Below are 21,926 nucleotides of genomic sequence, written 5' to 3'. Positions count from 1 at the left end.
GAGAGTATCTCGCCCGCTCGAGCAAATCGATGAACAACGGGAGGACAGTGACACTGACAGTATGTGCTTATTTTTTTAAAAAAGGCCCCACCCAGCAGTGCTCAAGAATTTGGGTTCATTCCTGGATATGCTCAGACTGGCACTGCAGGTCTAACAGTTTGGTGACACACTAGTTGGTGGTAGATCAGTTCAATCCCACTTAGTACAAGGGATTGAACTCAGGACCTCATATATGCGAGGCCTGCGCTTAGGCATTTGACCTATTTTCCTGACCCCCTTCACCCAAAGTTACTTTATGCCTCTTAGGAATCAATTCTCTATATTCCTATTCCAACTTCTGGCATATCCGGATCCGTTCTGTTACTCTCCGTAAGTTTTGTCTTTTCTAGGATTTCACATCAATGGAGTAAAATGACATATACAATAGCTTACCTTTCTGACTTGAGTCTTTTATTTAGAATAATGTTTTTTGAGATGCATCTGTGCTGTTGTATGCAATTTAATTTTTTTCTTTCTGCTATAGCATTCCGTTCCATTGTATGTATATATATATATATATATATATATATATATATATATATATCTCACCATTTGTTTTCCTGTCAATCTCTTATGGGTTCTTTCCTGCCTTTAGAAATTATGAGAAAAGTTGATTTGAACATTTTTGTCCAAAAGCCTTTATTTGTGGGCTGGAAAGATAGCTCAACACATTGATGTTTTGCATGTAGGAGGCCTGGGTTTAGTTCCCAGCACTGTGCAGTCCTCAACCACAGAGACAGGAATAGCCCCTGAACATTGCCAGGTAGGACAAAAAACCTTTTTGTGAATGTTTGTTGAATTTTTTTTTTGGTTAAACATCTAGGAATAAAATTGCTATGACTTATAATAAACATATGTGTGAATGCAAAAAGTTACAGACTTATCATAAATGATTGTACTATTTTACCTTGCTGTCAACAATATGTGAAAATTTCAAAGTTCTTATTATTTCTTCTAGTGCTTTCATTTCATTTTACTCTTCTATTCTAGAATCTTCAAGTGGAAACATAAATGGTTGATTTTAGATCAATTGTTTAGAGCTATAAATCTCCATTCAAACATGGTTTTAATTGCATCCTGTAGTTTCTGGCACATTATATTTTTATTACCTTTTATTTTAAAATAACCTATTTTTCCTTGTGATTATTCCTTTCTCCCATATGTTATGTTTTATAATTTACAAATATTTTGTTGCTCTAGTCCTATTTTTATTATTCCTCATTTTATTCTATTGTGAATAGAGAATATATTCTGTAAGAGTTCCATCTTTTGAAATTAAAATATGCTGGTTGGTCTCTTAGAATGGTCTGTCTTAGAATGTTTCATGTGTACTTGGTAAGAATGTGGATTCTGCCATTGTGTGATGTTCTGTAAATAATAGGTTGGGTTAGGTTGATAGTGATTTTAAAGTGATATTTAATGCCTTTTCTGCTCTATAAGTTCTCCTATGAATTGTCAAAAGTAAAACCTGAGTGTATACTTGTGTATCAGTAATTTTTTTTAATAAGGTGAGAGATAAGATGATTATTTTGGCTGGGTTTTGTTTTGTGTTTGATGAAGAAAAGTAATTAAAAGATGTATGTGATGGACACAGAAAAGTAGGAAAAAAATTCTAATCATTGCAAAGTACATGTTATATAAAATTTACCACCTCAACCTTTCTAAAGTGTAAATTTCAATATATTAAGCACATTTACATAACCGTACAACCATCACCAGTATCTACAGCTCTTTTAATCTTGCAAAACCAAAACTGATTCCATTAAGCTGTCATTCCTTATTCTGTCCTCCCCTGCAGTCCCCAACAACTACCTTTCAGCTCTGTCTCTTTAATTTTGTCTTCTCTAAGAATCAAAAATAAGTGAAAGCATAATGACCCTTAATATAACGCCTCCAAGGTTCTTCTGTGGTGTAGTTTATGCAGATAACAGAATTTTCTCCCTTTTTATTTTCAACCTATTTACTTTTGTGTAGTGTTGGAGATCAAATCCAGGACTTCGCACATGCAAAACTAGAGCTTTATCCCTGAAGTGCACCCTCTGAATTTCCTTCTTATTTAAAGAACAAATAATATTCCACTGCATTTATTAAATATATATGTATATCAGTTTTTCTATTGATTATTTCTCAAAGGACTTTTGGGTTGCTTCCTCTTCTTGGCTACTGTGAATAGGGCAGCTATGAAGATGGTTACACCAATATTTCTTTGAAATCCTGCTTTCAATTCTCTTGTTTATATACCCCAAAAATGGGTATATAAACAATTCTCTTGTTTAATCTTTTGAATACCCTCCATACTGTTTTCCATGGTGATGGGAACATTTTTTGAGGCCACATCATTGAAAAGGAGTTCTTATTTCTCCATATCCCTGCCAGCACTTGTTATTTTTGAAAGTGACTTTTTGGAAAGCAATTCAGATAGTATGAGATATTCTACTATGGTTTGGATTTGAATTTCTTTGAAAATTAGGGATACTTAGCACCTTTTTATACTCTAATTTTTATATCATCTTTGGAAAAATATCTATTTAAGTAATTTGGTCATTTTTTTTGTAAGTTGGGATTTTGAATTTTAGTTGCTGAGTTATAGTATATATATGACACATATATACTAAACAGCATATACTATACTAAAATAATACTATCTATATACTTTACTATATATATACATCTATATGTGCTCATATATACATTTATATGTGCTATATGTGTTTATATATACATATATATGTATAAAATGTATAGAGCTACTACACTATTCTTCCAGGTTCCAACTTTTTTGGTTTCTTTTTAATTTTTGCTTTTGGGGTCATACCCAGCAGGGCTCAGGGGACACTACTCATTCAGGTGTCACTTTTAGCAGTGCTTGGGTGACCAGGTGATGTCAAGGATTCAACCTGGGCTCCAGCATACAAAGTATAGTCTTTTGAGTGCTCTCTCTCTAGACCTCACAACTTTATTCTTCTTGAAGATTATTCAGTTGTTCATGGTCCCTTGAAATTCCATGTGAATTTCTGAGTGGAGTTTTCAATTTCTGCAAAATGTCGCTCGCATTTTATTTTGTCTTGTTTTGGGAGTAGACCTAGCAGTGCTGAAGAGCACTCTCACCTCAGTGCTTGAGTGTGGTTCCCAGAAGTGCTCAGGGGATTATGTGGAGCTGGTGATCAAGCCTGGGCCTCCTGTATGAAAGTGTGCACTCAGCCTATTAAGCACTCTTTGGTGGCCCCTATCCTTGGGATTGTGATGGGAATTATACTGAATCTGTAGGTTATTTTTTAGTTTATAGCAGCTTAACAATATTAAATTTTCTAATTCATGAAGGTTGGATGTGACAGGATCCAGTTTTCAGTCTTTTAATTTGCCTTTGTCCACTTCTGTGCATTCGAGTAAAAAATCTTTGATATAGTTATGAAAAATTGCAAACTTTATCCTAGGGCTGTACATTGACTGAAACTATGATGTGTCCTCATTTAAAGTTGTTGAAATATTCTCAGCAACTGCAACTCTAAGTAAAATATGTATAACCACACAGGTCCTCGAATAATGTCTTCAGTGTTGATTGGAATTGACTGTTTTCTCATCAGTCTTATAATGGAATGATTTTGAACAAAACAACCTTGAGTACTTGCTGTTCTTTCAAGAAGATGATCATGAAGCTAGGCATTGAAAAGTCACTTTACAATAATCCTTGGACCTATTTCTTAGAAATGTTCAATACCAGCCCTTGCTTGAGAAGTTTATCTTTCTAAAATGGCTGGCTGATGACTAGAATACTGTCACACCAAAATGAAATAAAACTTCATCAAGTTCAGAAAAGACAGGTTCTCGCTGCTTCTTCTATAACTTACCACGTTTCTTGTTCTGGCTGATTTTCTTTGTAGGTATGTCTTCACTGGGATTTATATTTTTGAAGCTTTGATAAAAATATTGGCAAGAGGTTTTATTCTGGATGAGTTTTCTTTCCTTCGAGATCCGTGGAACTGGCTGGACTCCATAGTCATTGCAACAGCGTAAGAATATTGAAATCTTGTATTGAAGAGGCTTACTGTGGGAGAGAAGCTAACTTGTTTCCTTAGGGCTCTGAGAAGATCCACATGCATGGCTGAGTATGGCTGATTAATGTCAGGAGTTCTAAGGGGCCTGTCTTGAATAGCACCATGTAGTCAAGATCTTTGTGCTCAAATTCATGCCACTGCTCCTGATGTATGTTCCTTTGTGTAATGTAAAGTAAATGTTCCTTTCATTACTTCACTCTCCAAGCACTGGTCTGTTATGGACTGGACTTTGTGCAAGATACAGGGATATGATAACTCTTGAAGCTCAGTCCAGTGGGGATGAAAGACAATGTATAATCATTATAACCTGCTATGGTGAGTAGTAGGATGGAAACAGGTAGGAAGATCCAAAAATCTTTGTCTACAACAAGGTCACAGAATTTTTCTCTTTTTTTCTTCTACACATCTTACAGTAAGGGCTCTAATATTTAAGTCCGTAGTCTATTCCCACCTCCCCATTTTTATCAAGATATCATGATTTACAATATTGCCAATGATAGTCTTATGCATAATGTTGTTTCAACACCACACCCACCACCAGAGTGTCCACTTCTCTTTGTCCATGGTCTATTTTGAGTTAATTATTGTGCAGGGCAGGAGATGAGAGCGGAAGCTCTTCCGGAAGTAGAAGACATATGTTTTGTGTCTGAACATGAGACAGAGCAAAATAAAAGTCAGGAAGAGCATTGACCTATTGCCAGCATAATACTAATTAACCCAATATTACTTAGTGTCAGCCACTGCTTTAAGTACGGTGGGTATATTTTCTTGTTTACTATTCACAAAGGCCTATGAGATAGGCACTATTATTTCAAGTTTACTTTTGGAGTTCAGTAATGGAGTGCTCTTGGTCATTGAAAGGAGGTTGTTGTGTGGGAGCCAGATTCCCCCAGCTTCTTTCTAGATTTGGCCACATAATAGGATGGTAGAGAAGTGCACCAGGACCTGGAATTTGCTATACCTGGTTGATAAGTGTTTGGACTATTTATATTCTATATGTGCATATTGCACATCTACAGTGGCTATTTCTAGTAATCCCTTTCTATGTCAGAGCACAGAGATTAGCCTTTTGTGCAGTCTGCATGGTCCATAGTGAGTGTAACGGTGATGGTGTCGGATGGGGAGGTAAGGAAGGAGTTGAGAAGGGAAAGCTGTAAGTTTCACCAGCTAGAGATGTACAGTGTGGCCAGGAATAAGACAACACAAGCTTTCTCTGTGCTCTGTTTTCTAGGGTTGTGTCATTTTTTCCATCTGTCTCAGTAAACCTGTCATCTCTGCGCACCTTTCGAGTATTACGGGCCTTAAAAGCAATTTCTGTAATTTCAGGTAAGGTAATTTCTATAATTTCACTCTGACTTTTGACACTGGGTTTCAGCATCTGGCAGTGTTCAGGGGACCAGTTAGCATAAGGAACTGAACTGGGGTCTTCCACATGCAAAACATGTGCTCTAGTCCTTTGAGTTCTAGATTAAATTTTTTTTTTCTTTTTTAAAAAAATTTTATTAGTGAAACACCATGAGGTACAGTTGTAGATTTACAGATTTTTGTGCTTGAGTTTCAATTGTACAATGATCAAACACCCATACCTCCACCAGTGTCCATTTTCCACCACCATGGGCCCCAGTATCCCTCCCTTTCCCTATCCCCCCATCCCATCCTTCCTCTGTGGCAGGGCATTCCCTTTTGTTCTCTCTCTCTCCTTTTGGATGTTGTGGTTTGCAAAAGAGGCATTGAGTGCCGATCATGTTTGGTCTGTAGTTTACTTTCAGCTTGCTTCTCCCATCTTGTGAGGATCCTCCCAACACGTTTTCTTTGGTGCTCCTTTCTCTATCTGAGCTCCCTTTTCCCCTAGTGTGTGTGGGTGGCCTCCAAGCCATGGAGCAAAACTCCTAATGCTAATCTAGATTAAATTTTTAAATATGATTATGTAAACAAAGAGATCACACATTTAAGGAATTGTTGAGCAAATATGCATTAGACACCTCACATGTCTTGACACTGTCATTGCTACTTGGGTTGTATCAGTGACAAAGAGACCGAGATCCCTGCCTTCATGGAATTTCTGTTCCTGGTAGAGATTATGTACTAAGCAGTAACTATGATAACCTTAATAAATAAATTAAATATCACGTTAGAAAGTGATTTAGTGTCTGGTGATATCAAGAAGAACAGTAAACAGACCGAGGGAAATAGGAAGTCACAGGGATTAGTGAAAACAGGTTGCAATTTATCATAGGATGGTCAGTCATTGAGAAGCGAGGTGGAAGTAAATCTGCAAGTGGATACAGGCACATACAGGAGGATGTTGCAGACTTTGGTTCTAGAGCAATGCAAGTTCCGTATCACAGTGATAAATCCATCTAATATTAATTAATATCCAGATTGGTGACAATATCAATAAAGTGAATGTCACTATAAAGCAAGTCACATGATGTTTTTGGTTTCCTACTGCTTATAAAACTTATTTATACTGTATTTTGTAAAGTATAAGTGTTATGAAGTGCGCTATGATCACACATAAAAATGTATAATTCTTAATTCAAATATTGCTTAACAATACAGTTATCTAAACCTTTCAATTAGTCTTATCTCCTTGCTGGTTGAGAGTTGTGCTTCCATGTTGAAGGGTGATGGTGATTGAAGGTTGGGGGAACTGTATTCACTGAATTTTCTCTAGGAGTAGATTCCATCTTAAGAAGCCGCTCTCTTTGTTCATCTCTAGAGAGCAGCTTTTTGTGCTTTTATTTTGATCATGCTTTTATTTTATTTCCCTTTCCCTTTTCCATCCATAAGCATTTGCCTCTTCTACTCCTCAAGGTCATAACCCCCTCAAAGTCATTCATGATGATGGGAATATGCTTCTACTGACTCTTGTTAATATTGATATCTTTTAATTTTTTTTATCAGGGAGGTGGATTGGTAGGTTGGGACACAGCCAGCTGTGTCAACTCTTGGCTCTGTGCTCAGGGATGTGGTGGGGATGTGGTGGGCATTGAAACAGATCAGCTGTGGCAAGGCAGGCACCTTACCCACTGTACTATTTCTCTGGCTCCTAATGTTGATATCTTGACCTTCCCCCATGAATCATGAATGTTCTTAATGGCATGTAGAGTGATAGAGCCTTTCCAGATTTATCATGGACTTTGCTGAGATTCATCAAAGAGAATACTAAGACAGTGACAGCATTATAAAATGTACTTACTTACAGAAAAGATTTGAATATTCATTTTTAGTCACTTGGTATTTTGGACACTATTTTAAATGAAATTGTCTGTTTAAATTTCTTTCTTTTCTAGTTTACTATCTACACATAGAAATACAACAGACTTAAGTGTATTAATTTTATTTTTAAATTATTATTATTTTTAATTACTGTGAGATACAGTTACAGAACTTTCCTGTTTGAGTATCAGTCATACAGTGATTGATCACCCAACCCTCCACCAGTGCACATCTTTCACCACCAAGGTCCCCAGTATCCCCCACCCATCCCACACCTCCCCCTGCCTCTATGGCAGACAATCTCCCCCATACTCTCTTTTGTATTGCTTGTTTTGAATAGCATAAGATGTCGTGCAGCTGTGAGAGTGACCATGTGCTCCTGGAATTCTAAAATTTTAGATAATTAGGGTCTGGAGTAATCTCTACAGCGAGCTGCTCGGTTCAGAGATTCTTTTGTATGTCTCTGGATCATGGCTGTTAAGGAGCTTAAGTAGCAGCTGGAAGTAGTTTGTGGGTGTGACCTCCAGGATCCCATGGGAATGGGGGGATGAGAAGGACTGGCCCACTCCCTAACCCTTGAGGCCCGGAGTTCGCCATCATTGAACCCACGTACCTGTACTTCTCATTGTGTAAGTTGGAGGCTGCCAGGATTTTTTGGGGGCAAGTAGAGGCACTCTGGTGAAGTTTGCCTGGCTTAAAGTCCGGAGGCATCTTTGCAGTGAGCTGCTCTGTTTGGAGATTCTTTTGTGTGTCTCTGGATCATGGCCCTTGTATCCATCTTTTCCAGAGAAACAAACCATTGGCGTATGCCCTGCAGGCCATGCCCGCTCACCCGAAGCACATGGTGCTGCTGGCCCTAACTGACTTTTGATCTCTTTCAAGATTTATGGGTCTTTGAAATAAGGCCAATAAATGAGCTAGTATAGCTGAGCCAGAGGTGGTTTGTGGGTGTGGCTCTCACATACCTAACTTTTGGCTGTTTAATTTTTTTGTAAACTTGGACACAAGTTGTTGGGGTTTGGCCAAAGGCACAGTGGCAATTTTGGGGTATCAGGAAGTCTGAAGGCACCATCAGACTGCTGATGCACTCACTCCGCAGGTACAGGTTGACCTGCTGGCAGCACCACATCCGCAAGTGTATTAATTTTATAGCTTGTTACTTTACTATGTTGTTTCCTTCTTTTTTTCTAAAAGTTTTTCATAAAGTTGTTAGTGTTTTCTATGTAGATTACCATGTCATCTGCAGATGTGATAGTTTTATTTTCAATAATTTTTTTGAATCATTGCAAAATAGCAGTTACAAAGTTGTTCGTGATTGGATTTCAGTCATACAGTGTCCCAACACCTGTCCCTTCACCAGTGTACATTTCCCACCACCAAAGTCCCCAGTTTCCCTCCACTTCCCCACTCCTTCCTGCCTCTATGGCAACTACTTCTTTCTCCCTTTCTCTCTCTTTTTGTTCTCTCTCTCTCTCTCTCTCTCCCCCTCTTTCTTTTTTGGCATTATGGTGTGAACTACAAGTAGACAGTGATAGTTTAACTTCTTTTTTAATTTGAATGCCTTCAATTTCTTTTTCTTGCTTGACTGCTGTGTCAGGAATGTCAAAAACCATATTAAATAATACTGGAGAAAGTAGACAACCTTGAGTGACAATATGTTGAAAGTAATTTTTTTTCCTGTGCAACAGGTATCAAGAGTGGGCTTAACATTTTCAGTAAACTAATGTTGTCAGCAGATGTGCTGTCATCTAGGCTTTTTTTGTTTGTGTCTTTTATAGAGTATAAGAATAGTAGACACAGAATAATTTTTTTTTTGGTGGTGGTGGGGGAACCACACCTGGCAATAATGAGGGCTTATTATTGACTTTGTGCTCAAGAATTGCTCTTGGTAGTGGACAGGGTGCCAAGGTTTGAACACAGGTCAGCAGAGTGTAAGGCAAAGACTTTAGCTGATATTCTATCTCTCAAGCTCCCACAGCATAATTCTTTTAAAAAATTTATATTTATTTATTTTTTATGTAGTAGTACTGCTACTTATTCAGCCACTAATTAGCTGATTGAATTGGGCATGGACTCCACCTTACTTTGTTTTTCTTCATTTTTTATAATTTTATTTATTGAATTGCCATGAGAGCAGTTACAAAGCTTTCGGGTTTAAGTCTCGGTCATACAATGAAATACCCGTACCTTCACCAGTGCCTATTCTCCATCCCCAAAAAACCCAGTATACCTCCATCGCACACCTTCCTCCTATTTTATTTTTTTTAACCTTTTTATTGAATCACTGTGAGATAGACCCTTACAAAGCTGTTCATGATTGGATTTCAGTCATATGGTATTCCAACACCCATCTCTCTACCAGTGCACATTTCTCAGCACCACTGTTCCCAGGTTCCCTCCTATCACCCCCTCCTCTGGCCTGCCTTTATGGCTCTATAGCAGGCATTTTTCTTCTCTCTCTCTCTCTCTCTCTCTCTCTCTCTCTCTCTCTCTCTCTCTCTCTCCCTCCCCCCCTTCCCTTTTGGGCATTATAGTTGCCACAGCCTGATTCTTAAAGGTGCTAGAAGTTTCAGAATAGCAAATGAACAGTAGCTTCCACTTCAAATGATTGACTGCATTTAGCTCTCAATAAGAGAGACAGTTGGTCCTTTGAAGCACTGAAGTGAGAAAATAACTTTTCTCTAGCTATGAACGTCCTAAATGGCCCCTTCTTTTATTTAAATTAATTTTTGTCTACAGTGAAAATATTGATTAGTATAACTACCTTCACTGATGAAGTTAGCTCCATTTCTGGAGAACTTGCTGCAGTTTCTACATGAGTACTTGTAGCTGCTCTACCTTTCACCTGGATGTCACAGAGACAACCTCTATCCCTAAACCTCAAGCTGTCTTGTAACATTTCTTCTGCATCTTCCTCTTGTCTTTCAGCCTTTATAGACTTGAAGAGAGTTAGGACCTTGCTCTGGATTAGGCTTTTGCTTAAGAGACTGTTGTGGTTGAGTTGCACTTCTATACAGATCACCAAATTTTGCTCAATTCATGATTGCCACATGTTGTGCGTTAAGAAAAGAGCACAATACCTGAGAAGTGCAATAATGCAAGATATGCCTATATATGGGGAAAGTGTTCTGAGACTAGGAAGCAAGTAGTACTAGTGCTAAGGAGTTGATGGAATATCTATGAAACTGCAGCACAGACAAGGGATCAGGTGGTGGAGGTGGTAATACAGAAGTGAAAGAGGAGTGAGGATATTTTGGGAGGCCTCGGGTTTTGCGTTGGAAGAAATGGGAGATGTGGTAGCTTTGAGCAGAGAAGTCACATGCTCTGACTCAGGATTTAAAAATATTCATCTTTCTGTTGCCTGGGAAATAGACGATTGGGGAGCAAAGGTTGAAGCAGGAAGACCAGGTAGGAGGCGTGTTGGTCACCATGGAAACGTGCCCTTCAGATTGTATGCTGCCAAGTGCGATTTCTCTGAATCCAGCCCTGCATTTATGTTCATACCAAGATCATGCTACCCCTGCATATCTGTGGTACAAGTGTCAGCCTGCTTCTAAAAGATATCAAACCCTTTCACAAGGAAACACTCGATCAGGGGCTCCTTGGGAACATGGCTGAACTTCACAGTGCCAGTATAGTCTGAGGCACTTCCTCTCCAATCCTCACACCCTGCTGTTCTCCTTTCTTGGGTGGTACCATGCACTGCTGCTGCTGATCTCCCTCCTAACATGATATCTTTCCCTTTTGTTCCTTGCAGACTGATAAATTTTGCACACTTCTGGTGCCAGATTATCAGTTTTTCTAAATTGATTCAGGAGCGATTGCTATTATTTATTTATTTATTTATATACTTTTTGCTTTTTGGGTCACACCCAGCAATGCACAGGGGTTACTCCTGGATCTGCACTCAGGTATTACTCCTGGAGTGCTTGGGGGACCATATGGGATGCTGGAAATCAAACCCGGGCCGGCCGCGTGCAAGGCAAATGCCCTACCCACTGTGCTATTGCTTCATCCCCGATTGCTATTATTTTTTAAAATATATTTTTTATTATTAATTTTTTTAATGAATCACCATAAGATACAGTTACAGACTTACAAACTTTTGTGATTATGTTTCAGTAATACAATGATAGGGTACCCATCCCTCCACCGGTACCCATTCTCCATCACCAATGTTCCAGTATCCCTCCTGCCACCTCCCTCCAGCTCCCCCCCACCCTTCTGCCTCTGTGGCAGGCACAATCCCTTTTACTGTCTATCTCCTTTTGGGTGTTATGGTTTGCAGTACAGGTACTAAGTAGCCATCATGTTTGGTTAATAGTCTACTTTCAGCACGCGATTGCTATTATTAAAGCAAGAGATGGTAGTACTTTCAGATCAGGTGGTGGTAGTGGACTTGGTGGAACATAGTCAGTTTGTGTATAGACCTGAATGTAGAAATGATAGACTGCCCTAGATAGTGTACATCTGCATAGTTTGAACCAAGAGACTTGTCAAAGGCGAGTCAAGGCCTAAGTGACTAGACAGATGGAATTAACATTGCGTAAAACAGAGAACTCCCACAATATAAAGAGCAGGCCAGGAAAGTTAGATTAGGAGTTTGCTTTTGATACTGCGTTTACAAGTGGCTCTGAGACCTCCAAGTGGGAGAATCAGGTAGGCAATTAGATGTACTAGCCTGGAGTTCCAGGGAGCAGTTTAGGCTGGAGGTACCACTTTGAAAATTTTGTGTCTATAGATGATAGGATATCACAGGGGAGACAGAGAGCATATTTAGATATAGAAGAGAACAAAGATGAAATCTGCAGGCACTGTGACACTGGCAGGGAGATGGGGAGTAACCAGCAAAGGATATGAGCAGGAGCCCCAGGTAAAGTAGAAGGGAAATCAAAGGTGATCTCTTAGCAGCCAGGTAAGGAAGGTGCTCTGGGAATCAGGAGAAAGTCAACAGGAGTTTGGAACGTGGATTCCAGTTTATCAAATAGAAGTTTATTATGACATACTCTTTTATACTTTCCATTTCTCAAAAGAAAAAAGGAATTATTAAAAAATAATTCAATTTCCAAGCATCAGGGATGGTTATTATCTCATTCCTACTTTGGACAAACTGGCAGGCTACCGAATGTAGCCTGCCCACATGGCAGAGTCTGGCAAACTCCCTGTGGCGTACCCAATATGCCAAATACCAGTAATAATGATGGGTCTCATTCTCCTAAAGAGCCTTGAATATAATCTCAGGGCTAGGATGAAGGAGACGTTACTGGGGCCTGCTCGAGGCAATTAACAGGGATGGGGCCAAGTGGTAGAGCATGTGCTTAGCCTGTGTAAAGCCTGATCTCTGGTACCCTGTCCCTGAGTACTACTGGACAGGGCCCGTATTATTTTTAACTTCTTAACTTTTTTTTTAATCACTGTGAGACACATAGTTAGTTACAAGGTTGTTCCTAACTGGGTTTCAGTCATACAATGTTTCAATACCCATCCCTTAGTCAGTATGTATTTCCAACCACCAATGTCCCTAGTTTCCCTCCTGCCACCCTCTCTACCTACCACCTCCACCCTCACTCTTCCCTGGGCCCTCAACCCAGCCTTCCTCTATGGCAGGCACTTTTCTTCTTTCCTTCCCTCCCTCCCTCCCTCCTTCCCTCCCTCCCTCCCTCTCTCTTTTCCTGAGGGCCCCTATTGCAAAACATTCATCCTTGGAGTCCTTTTTTCTTCTCCGGTCTTTCATCAGTGAATGAAGTCTGGTATCATTATCTAGACAATTTGAGTTTTCTCCAACACAGGCAGTGGGTCTGTTAGTGATTTTAAAAAATGTTGCTGACCAAATAAAGGGTGTTGGGAAGATCCTCCCAGGACAGGAGAAGCACGCTGAAAGTAAGACTATAGACCAAACATGATTGTTACTCAATGCCTCTTTTGCAAACCACAACACCCAAAAGGAGAGAGAGAACAAAAGGGGATGCCCTGCCACAGAGGCAAGGTGGGATGGGGGGATGGAGGGTGGGAGGGATACTGGGATCCATGGTGGTGGGAAATGGGCACTGGTGGAGGGATGGATATTTGATCATTGTGTAATGGAAACCCAAGCAAAAAAATTTGTAAGTCTACAACTGTACCTCATGGTGTCTCACTAATAAAAATAAAAATATAATAAAAAAAATGGTGCTGAGAAGACACTTGTCTAGAGTTATCCCCCCCTCCTTCTTTCTTTTTTTGCAAGGCGAGCCCAACCAGGCATAGTTAGTTAGGCATTTTCTGCATGAGCTGAGTAGCTCACATTTCCATACATATTTATAGTGTATATAATATCCACCCCACCAGTGACACAGCACTTTTTACTCTCCTCTCTCTTGGATTTAAGCTAGTGAACAATTTTTTTTGTGGCTCATGAAGCACATGAGATACTTGGATGCTTATTTGGAAGTAGAGGTATGAAGGAGAATCCTTACAAAATTTTAAAAAATTATTATCTTTTTAATTTAGTCTCAGTGAAATTACAAAGATACTCAGAATTGAGTTTCAGGATACAGTGTTTTAAACTGATCCCTTCACCTGTGTATGCTTCCCTACACCAGTGACACAACCATCCACCCCCCTTTTCCCGGTTATTTCCTACCCACAGTCCTCTTTGAAAGGTACTTTTATTTGTTTATTTTCCCCAGCATCACCTTCTCCGGGATAAATGCTTCCCTCCACCATAGACTTTGACCCCTCCCTGTCTTATCCCACATCCTCCTCAAGTGACATGTTTCCTACTGAATACCAGTTCTTAGGGTTTTTTTTTTCCATTGTATTCATTGTTCCACCACTGTGTTTCTCTCTCTCTCTCTCTCTCTCTCTCTCTCTCTCTCTCTGTCTCTCTCTGTCTCTCTCTCTGTCTCTCTCTCTGTCTCTCTCTTGCTTTTTGGGTCACACCCCGTGGTTCACAAGGGTTACTCCTGGCTCATGCACTCAGCAATTACTCCTGGCGGTGCCCGGGGGACCATATGGGATGCTGGGAATTGAACCCGGGTCAGCCACGTGCAAGGCAAAAACCCTACCCACTGTGCTATCGCTCCAGCCCCCATTGTGTTTCTTTGTATCCCTTAGATGAGAGAGATGATTCTGAGTTATCTCTCTTCCTCTAACTTCACTCAACACGATGCTCTCCAAGTCCCTCAGTTTAGCAGCAGATTTTATCACCTTATTTTTCTGATGGCCACGTAATATTCCAGTGTGTATATGTATCACCTTATTTTTCTGATGGCCAAGTAATATTCCAGTGTGTATATGTACCATACCTTCTTTATCCAGTCATCTATTCTTTGACATTTGGGTTGTTTCCAGATCTGGGATATTGTGGATATTGCTGTAAGGATCATAGGGGTACCAGTGTCTTTTTTCCATTTTGTTTTTGGGTCTTCAGGATATATTACAAGAAGTGGGGTTGCTGGGTCAAATGGAAGCTCAGTTCCTAGATTTTTTTTTAGGAATGTCCATACTATTTTCCAAAAAGGTTAAACCAGTTGACATTCCCACCAACTGTGAATAAGAGACCCTTTCTACCCACGCCACACCAGCACAAGTTGTTCTTGTCCTTTTTTGATGTATGCCAGTCGCTGGCATGAGATGATATCTCATCGTGTTTTTTTATTTGCATCTTCCTGATGATTAGTGTGATACAGGGCATTTTTGGCATGTGACCTTTGGCCATTTGTGTTCTTCTTTGAGGAAGTTTCTGTTCTTCTCTTCTCTCCATTTTTTGATGGAGTTGGATATTTTTTCTTGTAAAGTTTCACCAGTGCCTTATATATCTTTGATATTAGCCCTATATCAATGAGTGTTGGGTAAATAATTTCTCTTATTCTGTGTTGTCTTTGTATCCTAGTCATTGTTTCCTCTGAAGAGAATTATTATTTTTATTATTTTTTATGGCTTTTTTTGGTCACACCCAGTGATGCTCGGGGGTTTCTCCTGGCTCTGTACTCGGGAATTACCCCTGGTGGTGCTCGGGGATGCTGGGAATCAAACCTGGGTTGGTTATTTGCTTGGCAAATGCTCTACCCACTATACTATTGCTCTAGCCCCCGAGAATTGTTATTTTTAAATTTATTTTATTTTCGGTTTTTGAGCCACCCGTGGCTGTTCTGAGGGCACCCTCCTGGATCTGTGCTCAGGGGTTGCTCCTGGCAGTGTTTAGGGGGATCATGTGTGGTGCTGGGAATCAAAACCAGGTAAGCTGCAGGCAAGGCAAATGCCTTAACCACTGTATTATTGCTACACTCCTAAAGTAATTTTTGAAAATCGAGGCATGATAGTATTGAAATACTTTTATTGTCACAGTGCTCCTACACCAATGCCTCTACAAATGTTTTAAGATCTCTCTGTCATTATCCCACTGTCCCTCCCCCTCCACCCAGCCCTTTCCTTCAGCCTCCTCAGATCCCAGTTATGCTGATCTTATCTCATGGTTTGTTTTCCTTGGGGATTGTCTAGTCCTTTGTTTCCTTCTACTCCACTTATGAGTGAGATTATCCAATATTTATCCTTCACTTTCTGACTCACTTCACTTAGCATTCCATCTCATTTCATCCAAGTGGCAACAAACTGCAAAATTTTATCTTTTTTCACAGTTGAACAGTATTTCATTACTTATTTACCGCAATTAACATATTTTTAATTAAAGAGTCATGACTTACAAAGTTACTGATAGTTGTGTTTTAAGCATACAATACCTGAAACACCAATATTGTTCCAACACCAATCCCTTCACAAATGTCAACTTCCCTCCACCAGTGTTCCCAGGTTTTTTACCCATCTCAATCCCCACTCTCCACCCCTCCCCCATCCCATCCCAGCTTGTCAACTTTTTTTTTTTGTTCTTGTTCTTGAGTACAATTTTTTATCACCGACATTTTTTTTTTTATAGTGAAACACCATGAGGTACAATTGTAAACTTACAGATTTTTGTGCTTGGGTTTCAGTTATACAATGATTGAGTACCCATCCCTCCACCAGTTCCCATTCCCCACCTCCAATGCTCCTGGAATCTCTCACCCCGCCCCATCCCATCCTACCCCTGTGGCAGAGCATTCCCTTTTGTTCTCTCTCTCTTTTGGGGGGCTGTGGTTTGCAAAAGAGGCATTGGATGGCAATCATGTTTGGTCTATAGTCTTTTTTCAGCATGCATTTCTCATCTTGGGAGGATCCTCCCAATACCCTTTATTTGGTACTCCCTTTTCTACCTGAGCTGCCTTCTCCTCCAGCATGTGCGGCTGGCCTCCAAGCCATGGAGTGAACCTCCTGGTACTAATCTCTGTTATTATTGGGTGTTAGTCTCCCAATTTGTTACTTTATATTCCCCAGATGAATGCAATCGTTCTATGTCTGTCCCTCTCTTTCTGACTCATTTCGCTTAGCATGATACTTTCCGTGTAGTACCACTGGTATGTAAATTTCATGACTTCATCTTTTCTAACAGCTACATAGTACTCCATTGTGTAGATGTACCAAAGTCTCTTTAACCAGTCAACTGTTCTTGGGCACTCGGGTTTTTTTTTCCAGATTTTGGCTATTGTGAATAGTGTAGCAATGAACATAGAGGTGCAGATGTCATTTCGACTGTACTTTTTTTGCCTCTTCGGGATATATTTCCAGGAGTGGTATTGCTGGGTCAAATGGGAGCTCAATTTCTAATTTTTTGAGAATTGTCCATACTGTTTTCCAAAAGGGCTAAACCAGTTGGCATTCCCACCAGCAGTGAAGGAGGGTCCCTTTCTCACCACATCCATGCCAATACCGGTTGCTTTTGTTCTTTTGGATGTGGACCAGTCTCTGTGGTGTGAGGTTATATCTCATTGTTGTTTTGATCTGCATCTCCCTGATGATTAGTGATGGAGAGCATTTTCTCATGTGCCTTTTAGCCATTCGGATTTCTTCTTTGGGAACGTTTTTGTTCATCACCTCATTTTTTGATGGGGTTAGATGTTTTCTTCTTGTAGAGTTCAACCAGTGCTTTGTATATCCTTGATATCAACCTTTTATCAGATGGGTATTGGGTAAATATTTTTTCCCATTCTGTAGATTGTCTTTGTATTCTGGTTACTGTATCTTTTGAGGTGCAGAAGCTTCTTAATTTAAGATAGTCCCATTTGTTTATCTCTGTTTCCACTTGGTTGGTCAGTGGAGTGTCATCTTTGAAGATACCGTTAGCCTCAATATCGTGGAGGGTTTTGCCGACCTTGTCTTCAATGTATCTTATGGATTTTGGCCTGATGTTGAGATCTTTAATCCATTTTGATCTGACTTTTGTGCATGGTGTTAGGTCAAGGTCTGCCCATTTTTTTTTTTTTGCATGTGGTTGTCCAGTTATGCCAGCACCATTTGTTGAAGAGGCTTTCCTTGCTCCACTTCACATTTCTTGCTCCCTTATCAAAGATTAGATGTTCATACATTACAAAGTTTCAGTCACTGCCACTTAGATCTCATATTTTCAGTTCTGTTAAATCTGTGTTTGGTATGTATGGCTGTAGCTCTCACTTATATAACTGTACCACTTATTGTATTGGGCACTTGAATTGTTTCCCTATCTTGGCTATTGTAAATAGTACTGCCATGAGAATAGGTGGGCATGTGTCTTTTGGATTAATGTTTTTGTGTTCTTGGCATAGATTCCCAGGAGCGGAAGTTCTATTTTTTTTTCTAAAAAAAAAAGGCCGAACCACGGTAAGAGTCTGGGATTATTATTTTTTTTATGAGAATGTAAAATTTTGTTTTTGTTTTTGTTTTTTTGCTCTTGGGTGCCACACCCAGCGAAGCTCAGGGGTTACTCCTGGCTATGCATTCAGGAATTACTCCTGGCGGTGCTTGGGGGACCATATGGGATGCTGGGGATCGAACCCAGGTCAGCCGTGTGCAAGGCAAATGCCCTACCCGCTGTATTATCACTCTGGGTCCGAGAATGTAAACATTTTTTAAGAATCATCCATCTTTCATCCAAGTTTTGCTTTGGAGAAGACTCCAGCCTCTTGTTACAGGTTTGGATGAGGTTGGAGGAGCAGCTTGTGGGATAGTGAACGGAGATGTCACGAAAGTTCCAGTGTGACCACCAGGTTTCTTCCCACTTAGAAAAGGCAGAGAGCTGGAAATGATTATGCTGAAGCTGCCATAAATACTTCAAAAGTATGGGGTTTAGAGAATATTCATGTGGGTGAAGGCATCCACATTCATGGAGAGTGATGTGCCCCAGCTCCAGGGCCAACAGAAGCTCCTGTGCTCAAGGCATACCCACGCCTTTCCTATGTAGCTTTTCACTTGGCTGTCTGACTCCTTTCATAAAGTGGTAAACAGCAGTGGGTGAGTACTCTCCTGAGTTCTGCCGTCAATCTAGAAAATTAATTGTACCTGAGCAAGGGGTTACAGGAATCAGGGACTTAAAGCTGATTGGTCGAAGCACGGGTAATTACCTGGACATGTGGTCTAAATGGTCTAAAGCAGAGTAAGAGCAATCTTGGGGTCGAGCCCTCAACCTGCTACATTTAAGTGAATTATGGCCCCATTGAGATAAATTATAGGACCTCTATCTGATGTTACAGAATTGCAGGTGTATGTGGAGGGAACTCCATATAGTCAGTGACCAAAGTGTCAGAATTAAAGTGTGATGATTGTGGTAACTGTGAGAACATAGACGAAACACAGGAAATGTTGGATTTCTAAGAAAGTGCTCTACACAGACCTACCGAAACCCTATCCCTTAGTATCATACTAAACACTATAGCTCATATCCAACTGGTTATCTCTCCAACTATGTTGAATGCAGAGCGCATAGCTCACCAATATGCTGAAACTTGTTGTTCTGAGTTCCCAGCAGATTTTGCACATTTTGCATATTTTAAACTCTGCCATATTGGTATCTGGGAACCCACCGGGGTCAGGGAGTCAGGTATAAGTAGGAATATTTGCAAGGGTTTTTTCCTAGGCCATCCTCATTCTTTTGTCTAGACATACATTCTTCTTTGGCTTTCAGACCCCAGGATTGTTATGTTTTGTAGCATTACACGTACATTAGAGTTGATAATAACTACTAAATGTTAATACAGCACTGGTTCCTTCTCTAAGGTGGCATCACTTTGTCCTTCATTCTGTATGTAACCTCATATCGTCCATGGAGATGCCTATATAGCTGTGATCATGTTATGCCTCTGCTTCATGTCTAGAGAAACCCTGTGCATACACAGGTCTGGGATGAAGAAGCTGAGCCCTGGGTTGATCACTCAGTGACACACAACTTCTAAGACATACTCACTATATTTTGGTTGGAACTGAAAACATACACTTTGCAGAAAACTCCTAGGCCAGAACAGATTCCAATTCCAAAAGGCTCACAGACCTTGCTGCTCCTCCCTTACCCCTTACCCATATCTAGTGTATGCAGGGGTGGGGAGGGGGGGTGGGAGATCTTCTCACATCTATCCTCCTCCTTAGGTCTGAAGGTTATTGTTGGGGCCCTGCTGCGCTCTGTGAAGAAGCTTGTTGACGTGATGATCCTGACTCTTTTTTGCCTCAGCATCTTTGCCCTGGTAGGTCAACAGTTCTTCATGGGAAATCTGAAGTACAAATGTGTCAGGAATGACTGTCCTCCGAACAGCAGCAATGGTAAATACCTTCTCCTTCCATTTTGGTCTCTGCATGGTAAGCTTATGCATTCCCATTTTACCCTCTACACAGATACGTTACAGAATTCTTAGGAGCAAGGGATTACCTCATCTGTCTAAGGTACTCATCCAGAGCGGTAGATGCTTTTCTTAGAGAACTGACTCATTCTCTGGTTTACATGGAGAGGAAAAGGCCCCCAAGACCACATCTGCATGAACAACATCAGCTCCTGTCCTTTCCCATTTATATCTCTGCCCATTTATTTGTTGTGCATTGCAGATTGCAAAAATCTTTGGAATACTTAGATGTTGCCAAAGGTAGCCAGCAATTACCCACCCTCTTTTCGCAGTTGCTTCTCTGATGATATCACTTCTTTTATACCACACCTATTCCATCTTAAGGTCACCTCTTACCAATTCCATTTCATACGGATACAATTTCTCTATGTCTGTCTTGCTTGGTGAGCTTCTTATGAGCTATGTCTATGTTTAAGTTCCCCCAGGAGTGGTGGATTCTGGTTCTGTTTTCTGTACTGAGAGGCAAAGAGGTGGAGTTGTTGCTTTTTCTACCATCTCATATTTTCTTTCTCTTTAGTATTCTCTTCCTGAAGGATTAGACCTCAGTTCCTCTTTAGACACCCATTTTTATTATTTTAGATGTTTTCAAAACATTGGTTTCAAGCATAATCTGTTATTTAAAAAAATCTGGTTCTTTCCTTTTTCAGAATCTTGCTTTGAAAAGAAAAATAATTCCAATGAATTCAGACTATGTGGCACCTGGATGGAAAATGGCAGGTGTGTGGTTTGTAATCTCTGTTTTCCTTCCATGTAGTGAACCTCTGTATCTTTGGAAATGATGTGTCAAGCAGTCTTCATTTAGGAACTTGTGAATATAATGATGGCATTTCTCAAACAGTGCTTGTTACTTAGATGTCTAAGTTTAGATGTGTACTATTTAAAATAATTTCAAAGCACTCAGAGTGACTTCCCTTTAGATAATATTAAATTTGTCTTTATAAGAAAACTCTGAAAGTGGTGTGACATTTTCAACTTTGTAAGAGGATATGAAACTTTCAAAGGAAAGAAAAAACATTATGGTTGAGATTTTGAGGGTCCCATGAAATCCCTGTTTATGGTCCAGTGTTCTTGTCTATAGTAGATCAGTTGAGCTTTTGAGAGATTGAGTGAGCTTTTGAATACCACTTCCTTCAAATATTTACACTGTTATGATGCACATTGATACACAGTCACCCAACAGCCAATAGGCCTCTGACCCTTTGGGGATACCTTTCCTTTATGCTCTTTATGGCACTGTAGCACTGTAGCACTGTCCTCCCATTGTTCATTGATTTGCTTGAGCAGGCACGAGTAACATCTCACAACAAATTGTGAGACTTGTTGTTACTGTTTTTGGCATATCGAATACCTCACGAGTAGCTTGCCAGGCTTTGCTGTGCAGGCGAGATACTCTTCGTAGCTTGCTGGGCTTTCCGAGAGGGGCCAAAGTATCAAACTTGGGTCGGATGTGTGAAAGGCAAATGCCCTACCCACTGTGCTATTGCTCCAGCCCACTCTTTGTGGTATGAGATTAAATTCTATGCAGATTACTGAGTATATTTCAAACTAAGATAGCATCTTAGACACTCTGATGGAAATAAATTCCATTCATTACTCAATAACTAATATATATTAAGGGTTTCTAATAGGCTAATATCTGTGTTTGGCCCAAGGAATACAAAATCAAGGAAGTCTACCCTTTTGTATTGACATCTACAAATTGACATCTTGTAGGCAACAGAGATAAAGTCAATCCTTGAAAATGTAGATGAGTACTATAAGAAAGATAAAAGGAGATGTAATCTTCACTTCAATGTTGGGGAAGGCTTCAAGTTAGGTCAAAACTGCAAGACATAATAATCTATTAACAAATAGGTATTAACAAGATTTGTGAGCTTACTAGAAGGATCCTCAA

At 40.0% G+C, this 21,926-nt stretch overlaps 1 protein-coding gene across 1 annotated transcript in view; it reads left to right on the top strand.

The window, feature by feature from the left end:
• The window catches only part of SCN11A (sodium voltage-gated channel alpha subunit 11), a 103,021-nt gene that overhangs the window by 17,125 nt on the left and 63,970 nt on the right, over positions 1–21,926 (top strand). Inside the window, exons 4-7 of the mRNA XM_056129319.1 lie at positions 3,921–4,049; positions 5,326–5,420; positions 19,785–19,955; positions 20,680–20,749. Of these exons, the coding sequence (XP_055985294.1) occupies positions 3,921–4,049; positions 5,326–5,420; positions 19,785–19,955; positions 20,680–20,749 (465 nt within the window). The remainder of the gene's footprint in view (positions 1–3,920; positions 4,050–5,325; positions 5,421–19,784; positions 19,956–20,679; positions 20,750–21,926) is intronic.

The sequence above is a fragment of the Sorex fumeus genome, unplaced genomic scaffold (genome assembly GCF_029834395.1).
Source record: "Sorex fumeus unplaced genomic scaffold, SorFum_2.1 ptg000072l, whole genome shotgun sequence".
NCBI lineage: Eukaryota > Metazoa > Chordata > Mammalia > Eulipotyphla > Soricidae > Sorex > Sorex fumeus.
The sequence above is the reverse complement of the archived record's forward strand: the minus strand, read 5'-3'. Positions and strand labels throughout refer to the sequence as shown.